The 20,479-nt window shown below is 37.1% G+C and overlaps 1 protein-coding gene across 1 annotated transcript; it reads right to left on the bottom strand.

Moving 5' to 3' along the window:
* Positions 1-3,278: 3,278 nt before the first annotated feature.
* Positions 3,279-5,128, bottom strand: LOC119072675. The gene is made up of 2 exons (XM_037177950.1): positions 5,024-5,128; positions 3,279-4,969 (listed from the first exon to the last, which is right to left on the bottom strand). Exon 2 carries the CDS (start codon positions 4,945-4,947, stop codon positions 3,376-3,378), a length of 1,572 nt encoding a protein of 523 aa, XP_037033845.1. The 5' UTR covers positions 4,948-4,969; positions 5,024-5,128; the 3' UTR covers positions 3,279-3,375.
* Between the last annotated feature and the right edge of the window lie 15,351 nt (positions 5,129-20,479).

Genomic DNA, 20,479 nt, shown 5'->3' on the forward strand with positions numbered 1-20,479 from the left:
TTTTGACCACTTTTTGATCTCTCAATTTTCTTATCAATTTTCAATTTTCAAGATTTTCAATCAACCTCAAATCATAAATAAAATATGACTCGTGTAGATTACGGCCCTCGCTTCGCTCTGGCTGTAAACTTCCCACTCGTATGAGCTGTCTATTAAAGTGGAAGCATTATAATTTGATCGATTCTACTCATTTAATTCATTTTTAAATAATTGTAGTTTTTCAAAAAATCATTTCGAAAACATTACAGTATAAAAGCTTACACATGCGCATTAGAGCTGAACGCATTCACTTGAAATGTGCCGAATCCTGACATTTTGCTAAACCCTAAATGTCAGCCCTTCCTAGTGAGGGCGATGAGAAAATTTTCAGTGTATTTTGGTCCAAAATTAAGATGTGAAAATTTTCAGTGCATTTTGGTCCAAAATCAATAAGAGAAAATTTTCAGTGTATTTTGGTCCAAAATTAAGATGAGAAAATTTTCAGTGCATTTTGGTCCAAAATACACTGAAAATTTTCTCATCTTAATTTTGGACCAAAATACACTGAAAATTTTCTCATCTTAATTTTGGACCAAAATACACTGAAAATTTTCTCATATTAATTTTGGACCAAAATAAAGTCGGAGCATTATAATTTGATCGATTGTACTCATTTAATTCATTTTTAAATAATTGTAGTTTTCGAAGAAATCATTTCGAAAACATTACAGTGCACATGCATTTGAACGGATTACCCGCATGTATACCGCTAGTAAACAGCTCTAGTGCGCATGTGTAAGCTTTTATACTGTAATGTTTTCGAAATGATTTCTTGAAAAACTACAATTATTTAAAAATGAATAGAATCGATCAAATTATAATGCTTCGACTTTATTCTGTTCAATTACCTTTTTGTTACGTCAGATTATGATTTACACACACTACGCAACAAAATAAAATTTCATCAAAGTAATCTTTTTCGATTGAGGCTATAATCAACAGTGTAAAATCCCGTTTTTCTCGGATAGCTTCCAGATCCTTAGTCCTACATAGCCCATCTTCGAACTTAGCCTCGGGTTTTTAATTCCACGTATTTAAAAAAAAGAATTATCCAAATTGGTTAAAAATTACTCAAGTTATCGTGCCCTCAACGATTTTTTGTTACCCACATTTAACGTTTTTCATAGCATTTCATACATTTTCAATCACAGTGAACCTTTTTGTTACCCACATTTTTCGGTATTTTCTGGTGTAAGACCCTGACTTTCAGTCAAGGGAATTACAAAAGGCTCACATGTCTCAATTTTTTTTGTTTCACAATCGCAATTTTTCCACTGAGACCTTTCTGTTTGTTTTCCCGAAATGCCTCAGTAGGAAAATTTCGATTGGAAATCAAAGAAAAATCAACAGAAAGGCCTCTCCTAATCAAAGTTTATATACTTTCACTAGCGAGCGGGGAAATTACACAATATTAATCAGTCATACGAATCAAGGGCCTAATTGTAAAAAGTCGCCCGAACGGAAGGGCCTTTTGACTTTTTCACCGAAGGGCTTTTTTGAGCCAGTCCGGGCCTGGCCTTTAAGTGTTTTTTGACTGATCTTTTCTCCTGCGAATCGCGTGTGTGGAAAATATAAGCTCGTCACTACCGCAAAAATCAGCGATGGCACTGCCTCCAGTCGGTCTTTTGAGATACGAAACTTAAAAATCAAAATAATTTGTTAGGAAATTTAAAGTTTCGAAAATATTGTTTGTGTAAAGTGACAGAAGACCGACTTGCCGACAGCGTCAATCATCATAGACGGTCCTGTGAAGTAGTGCTCAAAACCACAATCTATGTCGAACACGATTCGAATGTCGAAAGTCGCATTTGAATTCATACCAAAATCGTGCTGATATTTTTGGATTTGTGTTTTTATTAATTATTTTTAATAATAACAGCTGTTTCAAGTGATTAATTCGTGATTCTGGTGCAAAAATGTTTTCTTAATTCGATTGTACAAGTAAAATTCAGTTATACCTATGAACTGCACAATATCTGATAAAAAAAAAAGATTTTTTCTAGCATTTGTTCCCAGAGCAGTGCTGTTTTGAATTGCAATTTTTAGTGTAATAAAAGAGTTTTACAGTGAACGACATCTCAAATGTCTTACTGTCATTTTTTTCAGAGAATGTCATTGTGAATATGCAATGACACAATAAAATTCTCAGAAAAATTTGACAGCGAGACATTTGAGATGTCGTTCACTGTAATTAAAATGTTTTCCCACAACTAGAATGATCTAACTATTTTGCATTGCCCTTAAGTACCAAAATGTTAAGATTCCGAGGTGAAAAGTTCTAGATTATTTTCATCCGAAAATAGATGTTTTTTACCGACGCCCGATAGATGGATCTTTTAAAGTGTGCGCCCCTCTTAACTCATCACAAACTAATCTTTTGCTGGAAGTCTCCATATTGATAAAATGTGGGAACCATCGTTCGATTCCTGTCCTAAATAATCATTGATCTAAAATCTCATTTAGTAATAGAATGGAATAGAGCAATCTTGTAATGGCTTGCTGTCTGTAAAAGGATGTGTCTGGAGATGTGAAATGCGATTTTATTTTGCATCTTCTAGTAGAAGATTCTTCTACTTGAGTTGATTTGGTCTTATTTTTTGTAAATATTTTCATTAGGGGTCTTCCCTTCATTTCTGTATATCGACTTGACTACTTGAGTATATCTCGTATAATCAAATAAGTTTAACAACTGCCATCTGGAAGAAAATATATTTATCAGCATTAGTACAAAATTTGAAGAATGGACGCTGTAGCTAAAAGATCGACTGCCGTCAGAGAGATGCTAATATGACGGCTGGGACGCCGTTTCGACGTCAAAACGGCGTCCCAGCCGTTATCTTAGCATCTCTCTGACTGCCGTTTAAACATATATTACCTGGCAGTTCAAGTAATTTTATAAGAAAGAAACCTGATTTGTTTTAAACCTGGTTTTCATTAAACATGCTCAGCCATCAGACTTAACCTAACACTAACTTTTCGTGAAATCTACTACCGTACCACCTGCTCATATAGCCTTGGGATTTGTTGATGAAATGGTTTCAACTGTCTTTCAGACTCTTTCTTTTGCAATTGTCTTGTAAATATTGGAAAAAAATCTATGCTGAAAACAAACGAGACATTGAAACCGTCTTTTGGTCCTAGTTTTCATTGACAAATGCAGCAATCGCAATTTTCGATAGAGAAATTTCTAACTTTATCTGACAGTTGCGACAATTTCGTCATGAAAACAAGGACCAAAACATGTTTTGAATGGCTCGTTTGTTTTCAGCATTACGAAATTTTGCAAAAAATGTCCGAAATCTTTATAAAAATTGCCCGAAATGTCCAGATTCATCTTTACCCTAGACTCATATTTTTGAGATGGAGATTTAAAACATTTTCTTCATGGTTATTAATGCAATTAAAAAATTGTGTCGCCTCTTTACACGAATAAAATTTGGATTTTTTGTCCTGGTAATTTTTGAAAAAATCCAACATTTCCCGTTGTAATGAGTCGTACATCAATTCACCTTTGAACATTGCAAAGTTTTTTCTCAATTCCTTATCGATGAGATGACCTAATTGGTCTTCATTTGGGAAATTCGTAACAATGTAAAATTTGCCAGTGAAGTCGTCAAAGCAACTCTCGAATGTGTCAGTGTTCATTGCCACATGTACGATGGAAATTTCTTCGATCACTTCCTCGACCTTATTGATCAATTTGTCTTTTAACTCATCGAAATTCATTTTTTCTTTAAGACATTTGTCCAAAATCATTTTTGCACTGGGTCCAACCATTATTGCTTTGATTTCTTCTGCATCGTTTGAGCTTGAAATACCATCCATCACAGTTCTAAAATCCTTCTCATATTTGCGAAGAGTGTCTTTCTCATTATTTAGTTTCTCATATTCAGTTGAGTTCGAGTCATTGTATGTTTCCAGTTCCTTTTCAAGTCGCTCTTTTTTATTACGAACGTTAGAAAGTACACAATCAGCCTCATCTGTCACATTTTTTATCGCTGCAATTATCAGCTTTTTATCGTAGTTCGGTTGACCCTTCCCATTCGTTTTGTTTAACTCCGATTTTTTCTTTTCCAATTCATCACAGTCTGTATAAGCTTTCAATAGCGCGATAATTTTTCGGATTTCTCTCATAGTTTCACCTTTTCTTGGACTTGTACTCGTGGACTCTATTTTTAATGTTTTAATACCTTTGTTTGCTGCATCTATTGCTTGTTTGCTGGGTAGATCTTTTAGTTTTTTAAGCGTATCTTGGATTGCCATTAGATGGACAACATGTTTCGATTCGTACGCTCTGTTCAATAAGTTTAATTTGAACTGTTCTCTCAGTTCCACCTTAGCACGGTCGGTGAACTTGTACTTCGTGGCTTCTTCGAAATGCAGAATTTTGTCTTTGTTCAAATCGTCAGTTGATAAGAATAAATTCTTCGTTTCTTCACCCTCGTCGAACCCGATGTTAGTGATGATTAAGAAGTCTTGTAGCTCTCCTTTGAAGAATTCATTGCTGTTGATCTTACAGAAGGACAAAAAGTATTTCTGCAGACTGAAGTCATTGTCATTGGACGAGGTTAGAGCAGCGAACGTGATTTTATTTTTGACGGCATCATTTTTGTGTTTTACTTGCATGAAACGCCAGGACCAATCGCCATTGGCTGTGGGTTGGAATTTGAAGACAACATCATCGAATTTGTCTGCCATATCCATTTCCGTTGCCAGGTAGAAGGTCTCATATTTTTCTATTTTTGCACGCATTACAACTAGCATCAAGATTTTCAATTGGTAGATCGTGCCATGCAAGGTACGCTTCAATCCCGAAGTGAGAACTCTGTAGGGTTCTGTTTCGTCGTTGCATTCTTTGACCTGGTCATTTGCAGCACGCTCTGCAACTTCTTCAGTCTGCACCATCATATATGGTTGATATACTGTTGGCCTGCGTTTAATAACGTGTTAGGTAATGATCGGTTTTTTGCGTTCACAGCAATACTTTTCAACTATTCACTTCTCAGGATAGGTTTTTCCAATTTAGATATACTCAAATTTCACTCGATGTTCAATAAACTTTGCCAACGCGTTGCAGTTATATTTCAAACCCAAGAGGAGTCGAGTAAAAACTAAACTAATTTTTGTGATTAATTGTCAACGATAAGTGAGGCACCATGGTGTGGCGAATTGTTTATTTGTGATAGAGATAAGATTAGTCGATTCGTTTAATTATCAAGATATCAAGATATGATACAAGTACTACACATAATTTGTCATTGTTTAATTTAACACACTGGGATAACTATACAATGCCAAGCTATAAAACAAAAAATATGGCCATAAAAAGCGGGAAAAAAATAATTTAAATAGATGAGACTTGCGCTCCGCTTCTTTTCAAGTACGACAAACAAAGTATCTCAATGGCGTTCGATTCTAATCGATTCCGTGTGCCGGTTCATATCAGAGGTGCACAGCCAGGTATACCTCTATTAATTTCTTCATATTTTATTGACTTTTCGATTACTATTATTAGCGCAGAAATGCAAACGTTGCGATAGTAGACCGCTTTTACCTGGCCTTAGCTTGTTTCATTTAAATCTGATAGGACAGTAAATTGGGTATATCCGTTTCAGGTCAAAACAGGTTTCAGGTAACTCAGGTCAGGTTCTTTAATTTGTGTTAGGTGAAGTCCGTTTTCACAATGCAATATGCGTAACCTTCTTACTAAAAAATCTTGAATTTGTCAGCAACGTGTGGCAACATGTAAAAAACCAAAATCAAAACCCACTCTAAACCAAAGTATATAAACACTGAAGGTAATGCAGACCCTCAGCGGATCAGAGAAATTACGGATCCAAACTTTCAGGTGAATTCATTTTCGTATGTTGTCTAACTTAGACTTGTGCAACATGACGGCCCTAAATCCATCCAATTCACCACTAAATACAACTTGACCCAAACAAATTGTGTATGTGTGCAACATAACCCCGCTAAATCGTTCCAAATTCACCACTAGATGCAACTTGACGCAAACGAATTCAATAAGTGTGCAACATGATGGAGCTAAAATTCACCTGAAAGTTTGGATCTTTGTGTAACTGCGGATTTGCATTACCTTCAGTGTTTATATACTTTGCTCGAAACCGGTGGCGATGCGATCCACTTGTCAATGGATACATACATGAACAAATTCCATAATCTGTTTTTGGTTGATATTTTTGTCACATTGGTACCAATGTTCCGACGTTGTAATGGTAAAGAGATATTCAATATTTGTAAAGGGAAAATTCTCAAGAATATAATTTCCCATTCGAAACCATTTTTGAATCATCAAAAATTTCCATGAAATTCAGCGCTTTGCTACGTATCGATTGGTCAAGAAAAACGTCAACGCACTGCAAGCATGAGTGATCATAGTGACACCTGCCAAATAGAATTCTATTTTGCATGAAAATTTTGGTCCCAATTTTTTTAAAGTGACAACATTTGTTTGATGCACTCTTCACTTTCAGTACATTCTTCAGAGTATCAATCTTGCTTGAAGTGCGTACCGTACATATTTTGGCACCAAATGATGGTTGTGTCTGTTTTTTCTTCTTCAAAGGATACTCGAATTCCCTGGTTTCGAAAGTGTATATTTCTATTGTAGCTTTAAGCTTTGAGAACTTCTCCGTTATATGCATTGATTGCGAGCTTAGCAAATGAGGTTTCGGGACGGGACACAAAATATCAAGGGGAGTGGAATGACGAAACACTGGTCTCAGAAACTAGACGGCAAGATACATACAGTGCATACACGTATGACTGTAGTAAACCAGTGGTTGCGAATTAACAAACTTAAGCTCAATGCATGCAAGACAAAGGTTATGGTGATTAGACATCCCTCCATGGTGGCAGCAGTAAACAGGATAACAGTCGATGGAGAGGAACTGGAAGTAGTGAACAATATCAAGTACCTGGGAGTCCTAATTGATTACAAATTAGATTTCAAACAAAACGTGGACTACGTATGTAAAAAAGTGGCGAAAAAAGTTGGGGTTTTGTCAAGATTGGCGACAGATTTAACGATGGAAGCACGAATCAGCGTTTACAAATCCATTATTGCGCCACACTTCGACTACTGCGCTTCATTACTGTTTTTGAGCAATCAATCAGCATTCGACAGACTCCAAATACTTCAAAATCGAGTGATGAGATCCGTGCTGAAGTGTAGGAAGATCACACCCATATCATTCATGTTGGAAGCGTTGGACTGGATGAGCGTAATACAACGAGTGTATGCAACGACGTTGACGTTTGTGCGCAAGCTGCGAAGGGGACTGATGCCAAAGTACCTCGGCGAAATGGTTACATTCAACAGTGACATACATCGATACGAAACGAGATCGAGAGAAGATTTCTATGTGACAGCTAAGAAAAGTGTTAAAGAAAGGAATTCGTTGTTTCATAGGGGACTTGTTTTGTTTGATTCACTTCCGAGAGACTTAAAAGATGAGGACAATGAAACGGTGTTCAAAAGTAATTTTAAGAGATTTGTGAGTACAGTTTTTGTTTAAAATTGAATTTGTTGGTAAAAGAAGAGAAAAGAAGATGATGATTAAGATGTAGACGATAAATTTTAAATTTTGCGATAATCTATGTGATGATGTAAAAATAGCGTTTCTAAATAAATGTTCAATCAATCAATCAATGTAGTAAACTCGTAGTTTAGAATGTGTTTTGATTGTATATTATACAAGTAGAGTGTGTTTGTTGATCAGCTGGTGAAGTTCAGCTGTTGCTGATTCGGCACAAGCTCTTGGCTTTAGTGCGTGTAAGATAAATTCATAAATGAAAAGGCTAAATTATAGAGAATTGCATTACCTCAAGGCGTATAAAACATTTTTGAAACCATGAACACTTTGTCATGGCTTGAACTAATTCTGATCCAATTCGATGAAATGCTAACTCTTTGTTATGAAAACTATTGTAAATTGTTAATTTAATGAAACTCGACCAGTCTTCATCAACCAATACTATTCAACTCTCGTTTCGATTGTCCATACCCTGCCAAGAAATAGTTCGAAATTTTCAATTCAACTGGAAAGATAGCTGTTCATACAACATGTTTCAGAAAAATCATCGTAAAATTTCTATTTCTATAAATTTATCTCTATTCCTCTTTTTGAAGCGAATTAATGAATAAAATGAATCTTAAATATCAATAAATAAGAGCACCAGTTCCACTCCGGAGTCCAAATGGTACATCCATATACGATTTTCAACGAAGTATTATAAATTGTAGGTAGCTTAAACATACGTATACAAGTTAAATGTTGTGGAAAATTAGTTCTTTATAGGGCGTTATAAATTTCAAATAGCACACAGACGACAGAAACATTTCCGTTTAACCAATGATTTTATATTTCACTGTCCATTTGATTAGACATCTTTTCTGAAACGATTTCGTTGAAAATATTGCTTGTTTATACACGAAACCAACAAGTCGACAAATTCACTTAACTATTGCTCGTTTTTCATTCCGCATTTTTTCAAATATCCAATCCATTGTAAGATTTGAAAAACAAAGAATTTGATGACTTTTCGAAGGAGAAAAATGTGGAAATTTAGATCTATAAATTTTATATCATTTAAAACGATGGCGGATTCTTTCCGATTTTAAATGACAATAGAAAAATGCAGAAAAACAATAGAGGGCGTTGCTTCTGTTGGAGTCTACAACTTGGATAATTAAAGTAACACGGTCTACACATAGACAAAGTGGCATAGCGACACATAGTTTCATAGCGAGACATAGTGGCGTAGTGAGACATAGTGGCGTAGTGAGACATAGTGGCGTAGTGAGACATAGTGGCGTAGTGAGACATAGTGGCGTAGTGAGACATAGTGGCGTAGTGAGACATAGTGGCGTAGTGAGACATAGTGGCGTAGTGAGACATAGTGGCGTAGTGAGACATAGTGGCGTAGTGAGACATAGTGGCGTAGTGAGACATAGTGGCGTAGTGAGACATAGTGGCGTAGTGAGACATTGTGGCGTAGTGAGACATAGTGGCGTAGTAAGACATATTGGCGCATATTGGCGTAGTGGCATAGCGAGATATAGTGGCATAGCGAGATATAGTGGCATAGCGAGATATAGTGGCATAGCAGCGCAATGTGGCATGGAAAGCGGAGTAGTGTTTGCTAATTACTAATGGTAACATCGATCGTGTATGTTGTAGGAGGAGTGTTGGAGAATCAAAGTAATACGATTTATTGTTTGATTGTTTAGCGTTTAAAATTTTGTATTTGAAAATAAACTGCCCTTTCCGAAGTAAACATCAACTAGTTTCTAACCTTTAATAGCCTGGACTATTAAATAAATTTTCTCTATTTTTAAAGTAATATCTAATCTGATCTGGTCTGATCTTGAATTCGACCTGCATTAAGGCAAGGTTATGCCCGCTTACGTCTTCTGCCCAATCTTAAACGAACCAAAATCGGAAATTTATCACTTTGTTTTTGGTATATAGCAAATTTCAAGATGAAGTCTAAAAAATTATTCATGTTAAAGTTTCGAAAATCGCATACATATTTTGACTGCTGCGAACAAATTTGTTGTTTACGTTTACACATTTCTGTTGCTTTCATGACATTTTGACAGGTGTAAATTTAAAAGCCTGGGAACGATAACTAATTAAAGGTAAACTTTCCGTAATTTAGCATGTGGTTAGTTTCGATAACGCACGTATTTCTGTGTGGCGCCACTTGAGATTCGGTCACAAAATGCTGTCATGGCTTCGATTTCGTACAAATTCGCACTTTTTCGTACGTACCATTAATGAAACTATACGTATAAGGTATGGTCTAATGTCAGAATTTGTATGAAACGAACTCGTTTTCAAATTAGATTTCACCAAATCTATCGAGTTCAACAAATGAATGAACGTAACCCCACATGAAGAAAACTGGAAATTTTAAACATTTTCTTTACTTGCCGCATTCAAAAACAATTCACGCCGTAAGTGCGGTCGAAATTCAAAATGGGAAGTGCGGAGGTCTTTCGAACGTAGCGTCATATTCATACAATGAAGCATTGAAATGTATTTTTCGGCACACTTTTTCACCGAATCGTTCACTTAAAATTCAAATTTTAGGCACACTTACAGCGTGAATTTGATCTCCAATGTTTTGATTTATATCCAGCTCACTGTCTCTACCTAAAAGAGCATACGCTAGTTGAACTCGCTAGATTTGGGCGAAATTTAAATGAAAAAGGATTTCGTCTGAGGGTGAAATAAGCGAAAGTGTTATTTCCAACAGCTTGTATGGACAGACCATACCTGGTTTATACATTCATTGACCGCCATAACAGCATTTTGTCGCCAAGCCCCATTAGCAATGAACGCACTCATAATTTATATCGAATAAATACGAAAATGAATGCGTTCAAGAAACCTATGTTTGCTCCTGCCGACATTTGACCATGCCTATACGTACGCTCATTTCCAAAATGTACCACACTGTATAGTAGGTTCGTGATCCGTTCGTATATATACACCTTTACACGACGGTAAAACGAAGAGTAAAAACATAAACGGTGAGGACGCCGGCTGTCATTAGTCTGACTATTTACAAACAACAACGTAAACAAAGTAGCGTCTGTTTACTTAATTATTATTATTATTATTATTATTATTATTATTTATTGTTTTGAGAATATGTCAGATATGGATCCAAAACCCAAACGGCAAAAATTAGACCAGCCCGCAGTTGATAACAAAAAATCAGACTTTCTGTCGTTAAACAATGATTGCATTTCTAATATATTTGAGTGTATGGAATTGGACGATATTTGTTCGATTAGTGAAACGTGTAAAAGACTGAAAATGTTAGCTAGTGACTACTTTGTACGCAAACATAGAGATAAGCTGCTGCACGGTATGTGTATCAAAACAGTCAATGGAAAAATACAGCTGCAACCGAATGAGAATTATATGTGGAGCTTTAGTCGATGTTTCGATACCGTTGTTTTAAATGCGAAATCAAGAAAACTGCGTGATATCAATGCAGTCAAAGCGGATCTATCGTCATTTGTTGGAAGATATTGCAGCAAATATTTGAGTTCCATTGTATTTGAATCAATGCTTCTTCATCAGTCGATCGGCGATTCCATCATGAACGTTCTGCAGAATGTCGAAACTGTTGTATTTTCGGATTGTAACTTAGAGGGCGACTATCACCAAATTTTGAAGCATTGCCCAAATCTAAAATATTTGACAGTCGAAGAAAAATATGGACAAAAAATCGAAAGGTTGCTGTCGGAAACATATCCGAAATTGGAGCACTTTAACTGTTTTTACTATGGACGCGTGCTTTTGACGAATAATCTGAAGCAATTTTTGCAGCGGCATCTGGTTCTGAAACGATTAACTTGGTGTTTTCATGCTCGGATCCTCGAAACCACCTTTACTGACAAAACGTTGGAATGCATCAATATGATTGTGAAAAACGGCAAAAAGTTGCAGGAACTGTTCCTATCTTTTGACGGAGCATACGATCTGGAAACCATTTGTGGCAAGTTAAATGTTCTCGGCGATCGTAAACATTTCAAACGGTTGGAATTCGACATTAGATGTACTTCGATTGAATTTAATGTGAGCAAAATGATGAGCGAGCAAGGTCACCACTTGACGCACTTAAAATCTCTGGTGGGATTGCATCTGTGTAATTTTTCCAGATATGGAAGTACGTTTCTTCCCACTCTAAGTACAATGGCGAATTTACGGATATTGCAACTGGACTCCGTCGCATCAATGAAACGATCACGATTAAGCTGCACAGAGTTGAATAGTCTTTCATGTTTGGAAGAGTTACATATTTTCACATTAATCGATTTCACGGTCGCACAGGAATTTATTTGTCAAGTGAAATCATTGAAAATAGTTACCATATTTTGGTGTGAGTTCAACATTTCGAAACTTAATCTTCCAATGTTGAATGTTGAACGTAAAAAGCTAGACTGTGATAGTAAAGTGGTAGTTTATCTGAATGTTGATAACAAAAAGTTGAATAGTGATGAAAGTGCTGAGGATGACGTTGTAAAAATCAAATTTGTGACCTTTGAATCAAATCATGGGAACTTTGATAATCCATTTATTCGAACGAAAATATTGAAAAAATGATTCTTGGACATTATTAGTAGATCTTTCGTCAGGTCGTATAATAAAAGTGAAACCTGAACTCCGTGTTCGAAAAAAAAACTTTGTTAAGTCAACACGACTCAAGCACTAAGTTAGACCACCAGGTCAGAAAACTGGTCAAAATATGTATGAAGTTGTCGGCTGTTAATTAATTATTGTAATAGTAAATGAACGTTTCTTTGAATGTTTTAGGAGGGTGAAGGTTGAATGTTCATATAATGTTAACTTTACAGTCATCTGTTAATAATCTTAACACAAAATGTTAACTAACTAATTTTGCTCACGTTTATCTGTGACGTTTTTGTTAGAAAGTTGATTCTGCCAAGCTGGATAGAGACGATGCAATAATTATTTTAGACTAATTTTACTGTATTTTAAAATGTGTTTTTATTTAAATAATAAATGTCATGAGAGAAAGCAAATATTGATTTTGAATTAACTCAACTCACGAAGTGCAGCAAATAAACAAAGCTTGGAAAATTAAATGAATAACGAAATGGCCACAACGAGTACATACTTCTTAGAAATATCGAAAATGAAGTACGAACCGGATGACGTTGTATCAAATGGTTTTTTACAGTGTTTTTCAGTTGTGTAACACACTGTCAAGTTTCGACCCTATTTAGAGTACCACTCAATTTTGTTGAGGCAATTTTTCGATCATGCCTTCACGCATCGCTCCGAAAATAGAACGAAGGACCTTACTGTCGAACGTTAGGAGCAACTGTTCATCACTTCTCTTCACCGTCCAAGATTCGCATCCATAGATCAGAAGTGGACGAATGAGCGTTTTGTAAACTTAGCACTTCGTTTTCTTCGATATCAACTTTGAGCGTAAATGTTTGACTAGACCGTAATAGCATCTGCTTGCAGCCATGATTCGGCTTTGGGTTTCAGGTGTATTATCGCCATCCGAACGAATCAGCTTCATCGACTACCTCGAGGTTGTACTCTCCAATGCTTGTCACGTCGCCTTCTTGATTGGCAACCGTATTGGGCTCGGCCTTCATGTTCTTGGTTTTCGATCCGTTGATCATCATCAAACCCATTGTTTCTGCTTGGATTATGGGCGCGCGTTAGCATAGCGCCCGTGACGCAAGTCCTATTACTAGAAAAAATTTAAAAACATAGCTAACGCCGACCCGTACGAAACACCTATTCGTATCAAAAGCCTTTAATGTGAAACTCTTCATTTCTCTTACTTCATTTTCTTCTCTGCTGAAAAACTGTTCTCCCTTTAAAATCACTTACACTATCCACTCTTTGCCTTGTTATCATATACAACTAAATTGCCGGAGGCAATATAGACAGCCCCGTACGAAGACAAATTTCATAAATTCCTATTTAAACAGCTATATACCGCTATATTTACCTATATTTTCCTATAAATAAACATTTCACAGAGGAATATGCTATTATATAGCTCTATATGCCTGTATATAGCTCAATATAGGTGAATATAGATATATATAGATGTCCATATATGGAATCCCTGAAACCCCTCACACTTAACACATTATTTCCATGTTAACAGAAACTCTCTAAGTATCATTTTTCCCACTTTATATCGTTTTACTAAAATCCAATATGGCCGCCGGCAGCCATTTTGTTAGGAGACCGGAAATAGTACCGACGCTTTACATTCGTTAATACCTTTCAAACAAAAAAAAATCATGAAATTCGGTCAAAATTTACTCGAGATATTGTCAAAATACACCACGTTCACTGTACTTCCGAGTAGCGAGATAAGAGCTCACTCCAAGAGACCTAGCTCACGCTCCGGAGAACATAATTTCATGAACTTTTTTTTCCCTGATTGGTACGGTCAATACCTATCTAATAAAGCTAAAACAGACGAAATATGTTCAAATGTGGCCGACCTACAAGCAAAAACTGCTTGCCGCCCTGTGCCTGTTCCACACCAAGGAGTCTAACTCACGAGTCGGTCATCCGATTTCCATAAACGTTTTTTTTGTCGATCGGTATTGTAAATACCTTTTATTTGACGTATCACTTACAAGTGTAACGTTTAAATGTCCGGAGATATTTTCGAAAAACCGTAAAGCACTTATTGGGCCACAGCTCGGGAGGGGTCGATCCAAAATCACTCATCTTCGAACTTAGCCTGTCTTTTGACATTACCAAACGGGAAAAAAAAGAATTTTCAAAATCGGATGCGTTTTACTCAAGTTATCGTGCAGACGGACAGACGGACATTTTTTTTTTCGCGGATTTGGCATCTCTAGACAACCACAATAGGTTTCCCCTTACTCAGGGAGTCCAATTCGACGTGTTACAAACGTATGCGTAAACCTATAAGACCCCAGTACTTCGTACGGGTCTAAAAAAAAATTTTTTGTTGTAGACTGCAGAACCATATATACAGCAAATATTGAAGTTCTACAATTCAAAGACAAATGACTCCAAATTACCATTAAAAAAAACTAGGCGTCCGTACGAGTTCAACGAGCTATCACACGTTCTTGCAGCTTAAAATTTGGCCACGCAAAAAATCTTCCAAGAAGCCCCGTTTCCATACATTTTGGTCAATTTCAGTACTTTAAACGAATTGAAAAAATCCTACGTTACTTTGTTAGTACGTCCGTCCGTTCGTCCGTGTTTCCTATCTTCTAAAGTCTTCTTTAGATTTTGTTGAAATTTTGGGAGTAGATTCTAGTCGTCATTCTAAGACATTCCAGAAAAAAAAATTTGGGGGGGAACCGGCCTCGTTTCGGAGCTAGGGCTCCTCGAAGTTCCCATATAGGCCCCATATAAGAACACCTTTAAGTGTGTGTGTGTGTGTGTGGATGGGTATGGTAGAAGTTTGTTCGCTTTTGATATTTGGTAAGCTCTGCTCGCCTCATTTTTTTTCCTAAATTTAGTATTTGTGAAAGTGTCTACCGCTGCTGAATGTGGTTGGCTGCTCAACCAATGATAGCATTTTGATGGTTTCCAAACTTTGATGTAATATTGTGCCGATGGTGCTGATGTTAAATTTCAACATTTCGCAACACTTTACGGCGGAATGAAAAAACGATCCCGTCGTCAACTCTTATGTGATAATATAGCGAGCGAGACTAATTTGAAGCTACATTTGTTCAACGAAAAGACAAAAATATGATTAAACTCGGTTTATGTATCATGCGATCCGATGCGACTTCTAATTCATTTTCATCTTCCCCATACAGTTCCAGTTAAATGCATATCTCAGTTGATAAATTTACCGCATATCGCTATAATATGTGGTCTTCCAGTAAAATAAGCGAAAAAGTCAATGCACTTTCCCAAGCAAACATTATTTTTCTCCAACCCTTATCAACCCCCATGTCTATGATACGAAAAAGCTAATTAAGTATGCCCTAAGCTATGTACACACATAGCTAACATTTTCCATCCATAAATCATGGTGCCATTAATTTCGAATGCATCAAATGCATATTATGTTGGTTGCTTACACTGAAATATGTCGCTTTTCCCCAACATCATATTTATGATATGTGATAGAACCGTTATGTGTGTGTACATTAAAAAAAAGCAGTAACATCATGGCCATAGATTTCTGTTTTTTAATAGCATAGCATAATGTGCGACAAAAAATTACATATGAAAAGTTAAATGCGACCGGAGCTCGGGAAAAAAGTAGTTTATTTTCCTTGCTACAAGCTGTATATGTACGGTGAATGTAAAAAGCTTCCTTTTATCCGTTCATACAATATTTTCCACATGCGAACACATATAAAAATTTAGTGTTTTTAGCTGTTTTTCTGTTTCTTTGTTTCTTTGTTTTCTCGTAACAGAAGTTTTCTTACTCAAACACATCGAAATTGAACAAAGTGCTAAAACTTTATGTGAGTGACAAAAGGGCTTTTGTCAGAAGTATTGAGATTTGATTGCTTCACATGGATAAATGCACTTTTCCCGGATCCTGGTGTACATGGATGGTATAACTAAATCAAATTGATATTTCAAATTTAGCGGAAAATGCACAAAAGGCTTTTCATGGTTTTATTGGTGCATTTGTAAAATGTATTTTCCATTAAGAAGTTTATTTGTGCCATTTATGAGCTCGCACAGAGCCATGCGATTTTTTATTTTTATTTCCATTTTTGCTAGACATTTCAAAGAAATTGGTCTTTGATTGTTTTAAGAAGAACCATTCTTTTTGATAATGAGTTGAATCTCGGGTTAACGATATGCTTGTTCGGAATCGGATCGCTTTTTGATTGATTGGGGCAACAACATCAATTATTTAGTTGAACTTCATCTAGTCCGCTTTGAGTCAGTTCGAGTTTTTTCCATGTATTTTGGTTCAGTTGAACTCCATATGGTCAGTTCACCAATTTTCAATGAATTTTGACATTTATATGGTCAGTCCCACAATTTTCCATGTGGTCCACTTGAAGACAGAAGTCTTTGTATTACCAAACACGGTGGGGCTGAACGAACTTTAAATAAACATGTTGACTTCCATCTCGGTTCTTTTCATAGATTAGTTAGGGGAGGCGTGTACTATCCAACGGCACATGTTGCAGGCGCAACCGCTGAGCCGTTTCTGAGAACTAGGAATATCGTCGCCTGGCTCCGCGGAAGTTGCTGGACCAGTGTTTGAAGCTGGAATCGGTAGAGGGATAAATTCTAAGAACAACCATGTACAAATTATTGCTCTCGGTCATTTGGTCGCAGAGCAATAGAAGGTGAAAGTTGAAAATTCCACCTCTTCAAGGGGTGATGCCGAGTCGACGAAGTTCTTGATCCAGCACTTTAATAGCGTTTCTAGACATGGTCAATGTGATCTTTCGAATGGCAATAATTTGTTTTTGAAAGTAGTCTCTTTTGGTACATTTTCAGAAAAGTCACTTTTTTGCTGCCCTCGGTGAACTTTGGCTACTTCCATACCTTGCCGGTTGGAATATTTTAACACAATATACCTTGTTACAGTAAGCCGGAAGTCTAAGCTTTCCAATGATACCGAATATGCCATGTATGATTCTCAGCAAGAACTATTTATGATAAAGATTTTGCATCGAGGTCGGGCTACTACCAAATTTAGGGTCATTGAAAACGAAATTTACAAATATTACAAATTATTGTCTTTGAGTTATGTCTCATCGACTTACGTAAGTTACCTGTCGTATAATATCTGCTCATTTTGCCATAACAAACATAAAAATAGAAATTTCGTTTTCAATGACCCTAAATTTGCTAGTAGCCCGACCTCGATGCAAAATTTTTATCATAAACCGTTCTTGCTGAGAATCATACAAAAAAGCAAAAAAGTGACTTTTCTGAAAATGTACCAAAAGAGACTACTTTCAAAAAAAAAAATTATTGCCATTCGAAAGAGCTCATTAACCTTGTCTAGAAACGCTATTAAAGTGCTGGATCGAGAACTTCGTCGAGGAGGCATCATCCCTTGAAGAGGTGGAATTTTCGACTTTCACCTTCTATTGCTCTGCAACCAAATGACCGAGAGCAATAATTTTTACATGGTTGTTCTTAGAATTTGTCCCTCTACCGATTCCAGTTTCAAACACTGGTCCAGCAACTTCCGCTGAGCCAGGCGACGATATTCCTAGTTCTCAGAAACGGCTCAGCGGTTGCGCCTGCAACATGTGCCGTTGGATAGTACACGCCTCCCCTAACTCATCTATGAAAAGAACCGAGATGGAAGTCGACATGTTTATTTAAAGTTCGTTCAGCCCCACCGTGCAAAACAAATCACCAAAAATACGTTTCATTTACCAGTTGGAATTGGAAAGTCTTTTTGAAACACTTAGCCCCGTACGAAGTACTGGGGGCTTATAGGAACGCTATGACGTCATCCGTTAGTCGCTGGAAAAAAATGGAGTGTGAAGTGTGATTATGAGGTGGATCAGTAGTACGCTCAGGTATAGGACAGTTGAGGTCGACGTATGTGGTCACAAAGTTAATCTATGGGTAGCCAAAGGATGCCCGCAATGTGGAATACTCTCATCAATACTATGGTTTTGGTGGTAGACTCTCTCATCAGGAAACTGATGGAAGACTGAATCTATGCGCAAGGCTATTCCGAGACGAGCAAACGATTCTAATCAGAGGGAAGTTTGAAAGCACGCTAAGCGATCGCATGAGGGTTGCTTTGAAGATGGTTGAGGGCTAGTGCAACAATTGATGGCCTCAAGCTAAACCCAAGAAAACCGGATCTGAGTGCTATTCAGCAGAAGACACACGGATCCGAACTTGTGAGTGGAACTAGGCTCTTTGGTGTGAATCTAAAGCTCTCCTTTCAAGTACCTTGGGGTAATACTAGACATGTCAAGGAAAAAGCAGAGAAGGCTCTGGCGGCGTTCTGGATCTGCAGAAACTCTTTTGGGAGGAACTGTGGACTAAAGTCGCCGGCCATCATATGACTTTTTTTTCGAGATCTTGTTAGCCCCGTACGAAGTACTGGGGGCTTATAAGATTAATATGCCGTTTGTAACATGTCGAATTGGAAGCAGCCAGTAAGGGCAAAGCATTTGGTTATGTTCATAGATGACAAATCCGCAATAAAAAAAATGTCCGTCCGTCCGTCCGTCCGTCCGTCCGTCCGTCCGTCCGTCCGTCCGTCCGTCCGTGACCCCTCTAGCTAGAGTAAATCACAACCTTTTTTTAAAATTCTTTTTTTCCCCGATTGGTATCGACAAAAGTAAGGTCAAGTTCGAAAATGGGCATGGTAGGGTCGGCCCTTCCAGAGCTAGGGCCCTATAGGTGTTTTTCAGTCTTTCGACGATATCTACCGAAATGCGCACGCAATAGCTGCTCGTGATAAATCAAATGAAAGGTATTGACGAGTAGAACAAAGTTGCTGAACATTGTTTTTGGGTAAGATGCAACGTGGGCTTGTTGGGAGGGCTCAAAGGTCGTTACTCGGCCCTAGGTGTTTTTTGCACATAAATCGAGTAAATCTCATCCGATTTTGCTAGTTTTAGTTTTTTATGGAAGGTAATTGAATACCGAAAAGAACGTGACGAAAAAAGTTTCAAATTAGGGCCCTTGGACTAAGGCCGCTACTCGGCCCTAAGTGTTTTTTGCACATAAATCGAGTAAATCTCATCCGATTTTGCTAGAATTAGTTTTTTATGGAGTCTAATTGAATACCGAAAAGAACGTGGCAAAAAAAGTATCAAATTTGGGCCCTTGGACTAAGGCCGCTACTCGGCCCTAAGTGTTTTTTGCACATAAATCGAGTAAAACTCATCCGATTTTGCTAGTTTTTGTTTCATTTGATAGATAATTGAATGACGAATAGAATGATGGCAAAAAAGTTTCAAATTTGGGCCCTTGCACTAAGGCCGCTACTCGGCCCTAAGTGCTTTTTGCACATAAATCGAGTAAATCTCATCCGATTTTGCTAGATTTAGTTTTTTATGGAGTCTAATTGAATACCGAAAAGAACGTGGCAAAAAAAGTTTCAAATTTGGGCCCTTGGACTAAGGCCGCTACTCGGCCCTAAGTGTTTTTTGCACATAAATCGAGTAAATCTCATCCGATTTTGCTAGTTTTTGTTTCATTTGATAGATAATTGAATGACGAATAGAATGATGGCAAAAAAGTTTCAAATTTGGGCCCTTGCACTAAGGCCGCTACTCGGCCCTAAGTGCTTTTTGCACATAAATCGAGTAAATCTCAACCGATTTTGATAGTTTTTGTTTCATTTGAGAGGTAATTGAATACCCAATGGAAAGTTGGCAAAAAATTTTGGGTTTCTAAAATAATGTCGTAAATTGTTGGTTTTATTTGAAAGGTACTTCGTACGGGCTTTCGTAATTGCGCTATGCGCAATTTAAAAAATGAACAGTTTCAGTAAATTTGACAATGCGCAACTTGACTTGCATTTTGGTAACAGACGCATTAGAGGGTTGTAGACGTATTAGGGTTCCGGGCTTATTAGGGCTACGGACGTATAATGGTTGCGAACGAAATAGAATTACGGGTTGTACGGGGCTAAGTCGCAGCAAACGCTCCGACTGTTCTGATGCCTTGTTTTTTATTTAAAAGCGAAAAAAAGGCTGCAAAGCGCAACCAGTAAAAAACGGTCTTTTCAAAAACAAATATTTACAATAAATAAAAATCATCAACTCTATTACGTCCCAAAGTCCCCAAAATGCAACTAGCGTTTCTCCGTTGAATTGCAATAGAAACCTTTTGTAATAGGTAATCCATGGAGCGTGGTTCGCCAGAAGCTTTTCGCATTAATGAACCCAATTTCTTAATAAATGTACTTGTTTCGGGACCCATGCTACCTAATGATTCAA

The sequence above is a fragment of the Bradysia coprophila genome (assembly GCF_014529535.1).
Source record: "Bradysia coprophila strain Holo2 chromosome IV unlocalized genomic scaffold, BU_Bcop_v1 contig_84, whole genome shotgun sequence".
Taxonomy (NCBI): Eukaryota; Metazoa; Arthropoda; class Insecta; order Diptera; family Sciaridae; genus Bradysia; species Bradysia coprophila.

Excerpts from the sequence above, each read along its gene's own strand:
- LOC119072675 (XM_037177950.1), bottom strand. The coding sequence starts at position 4,947 with ATGATGGTGCAGACTGAAGAAGTTGCAGAGCGTGCTGCAAATGACCAG.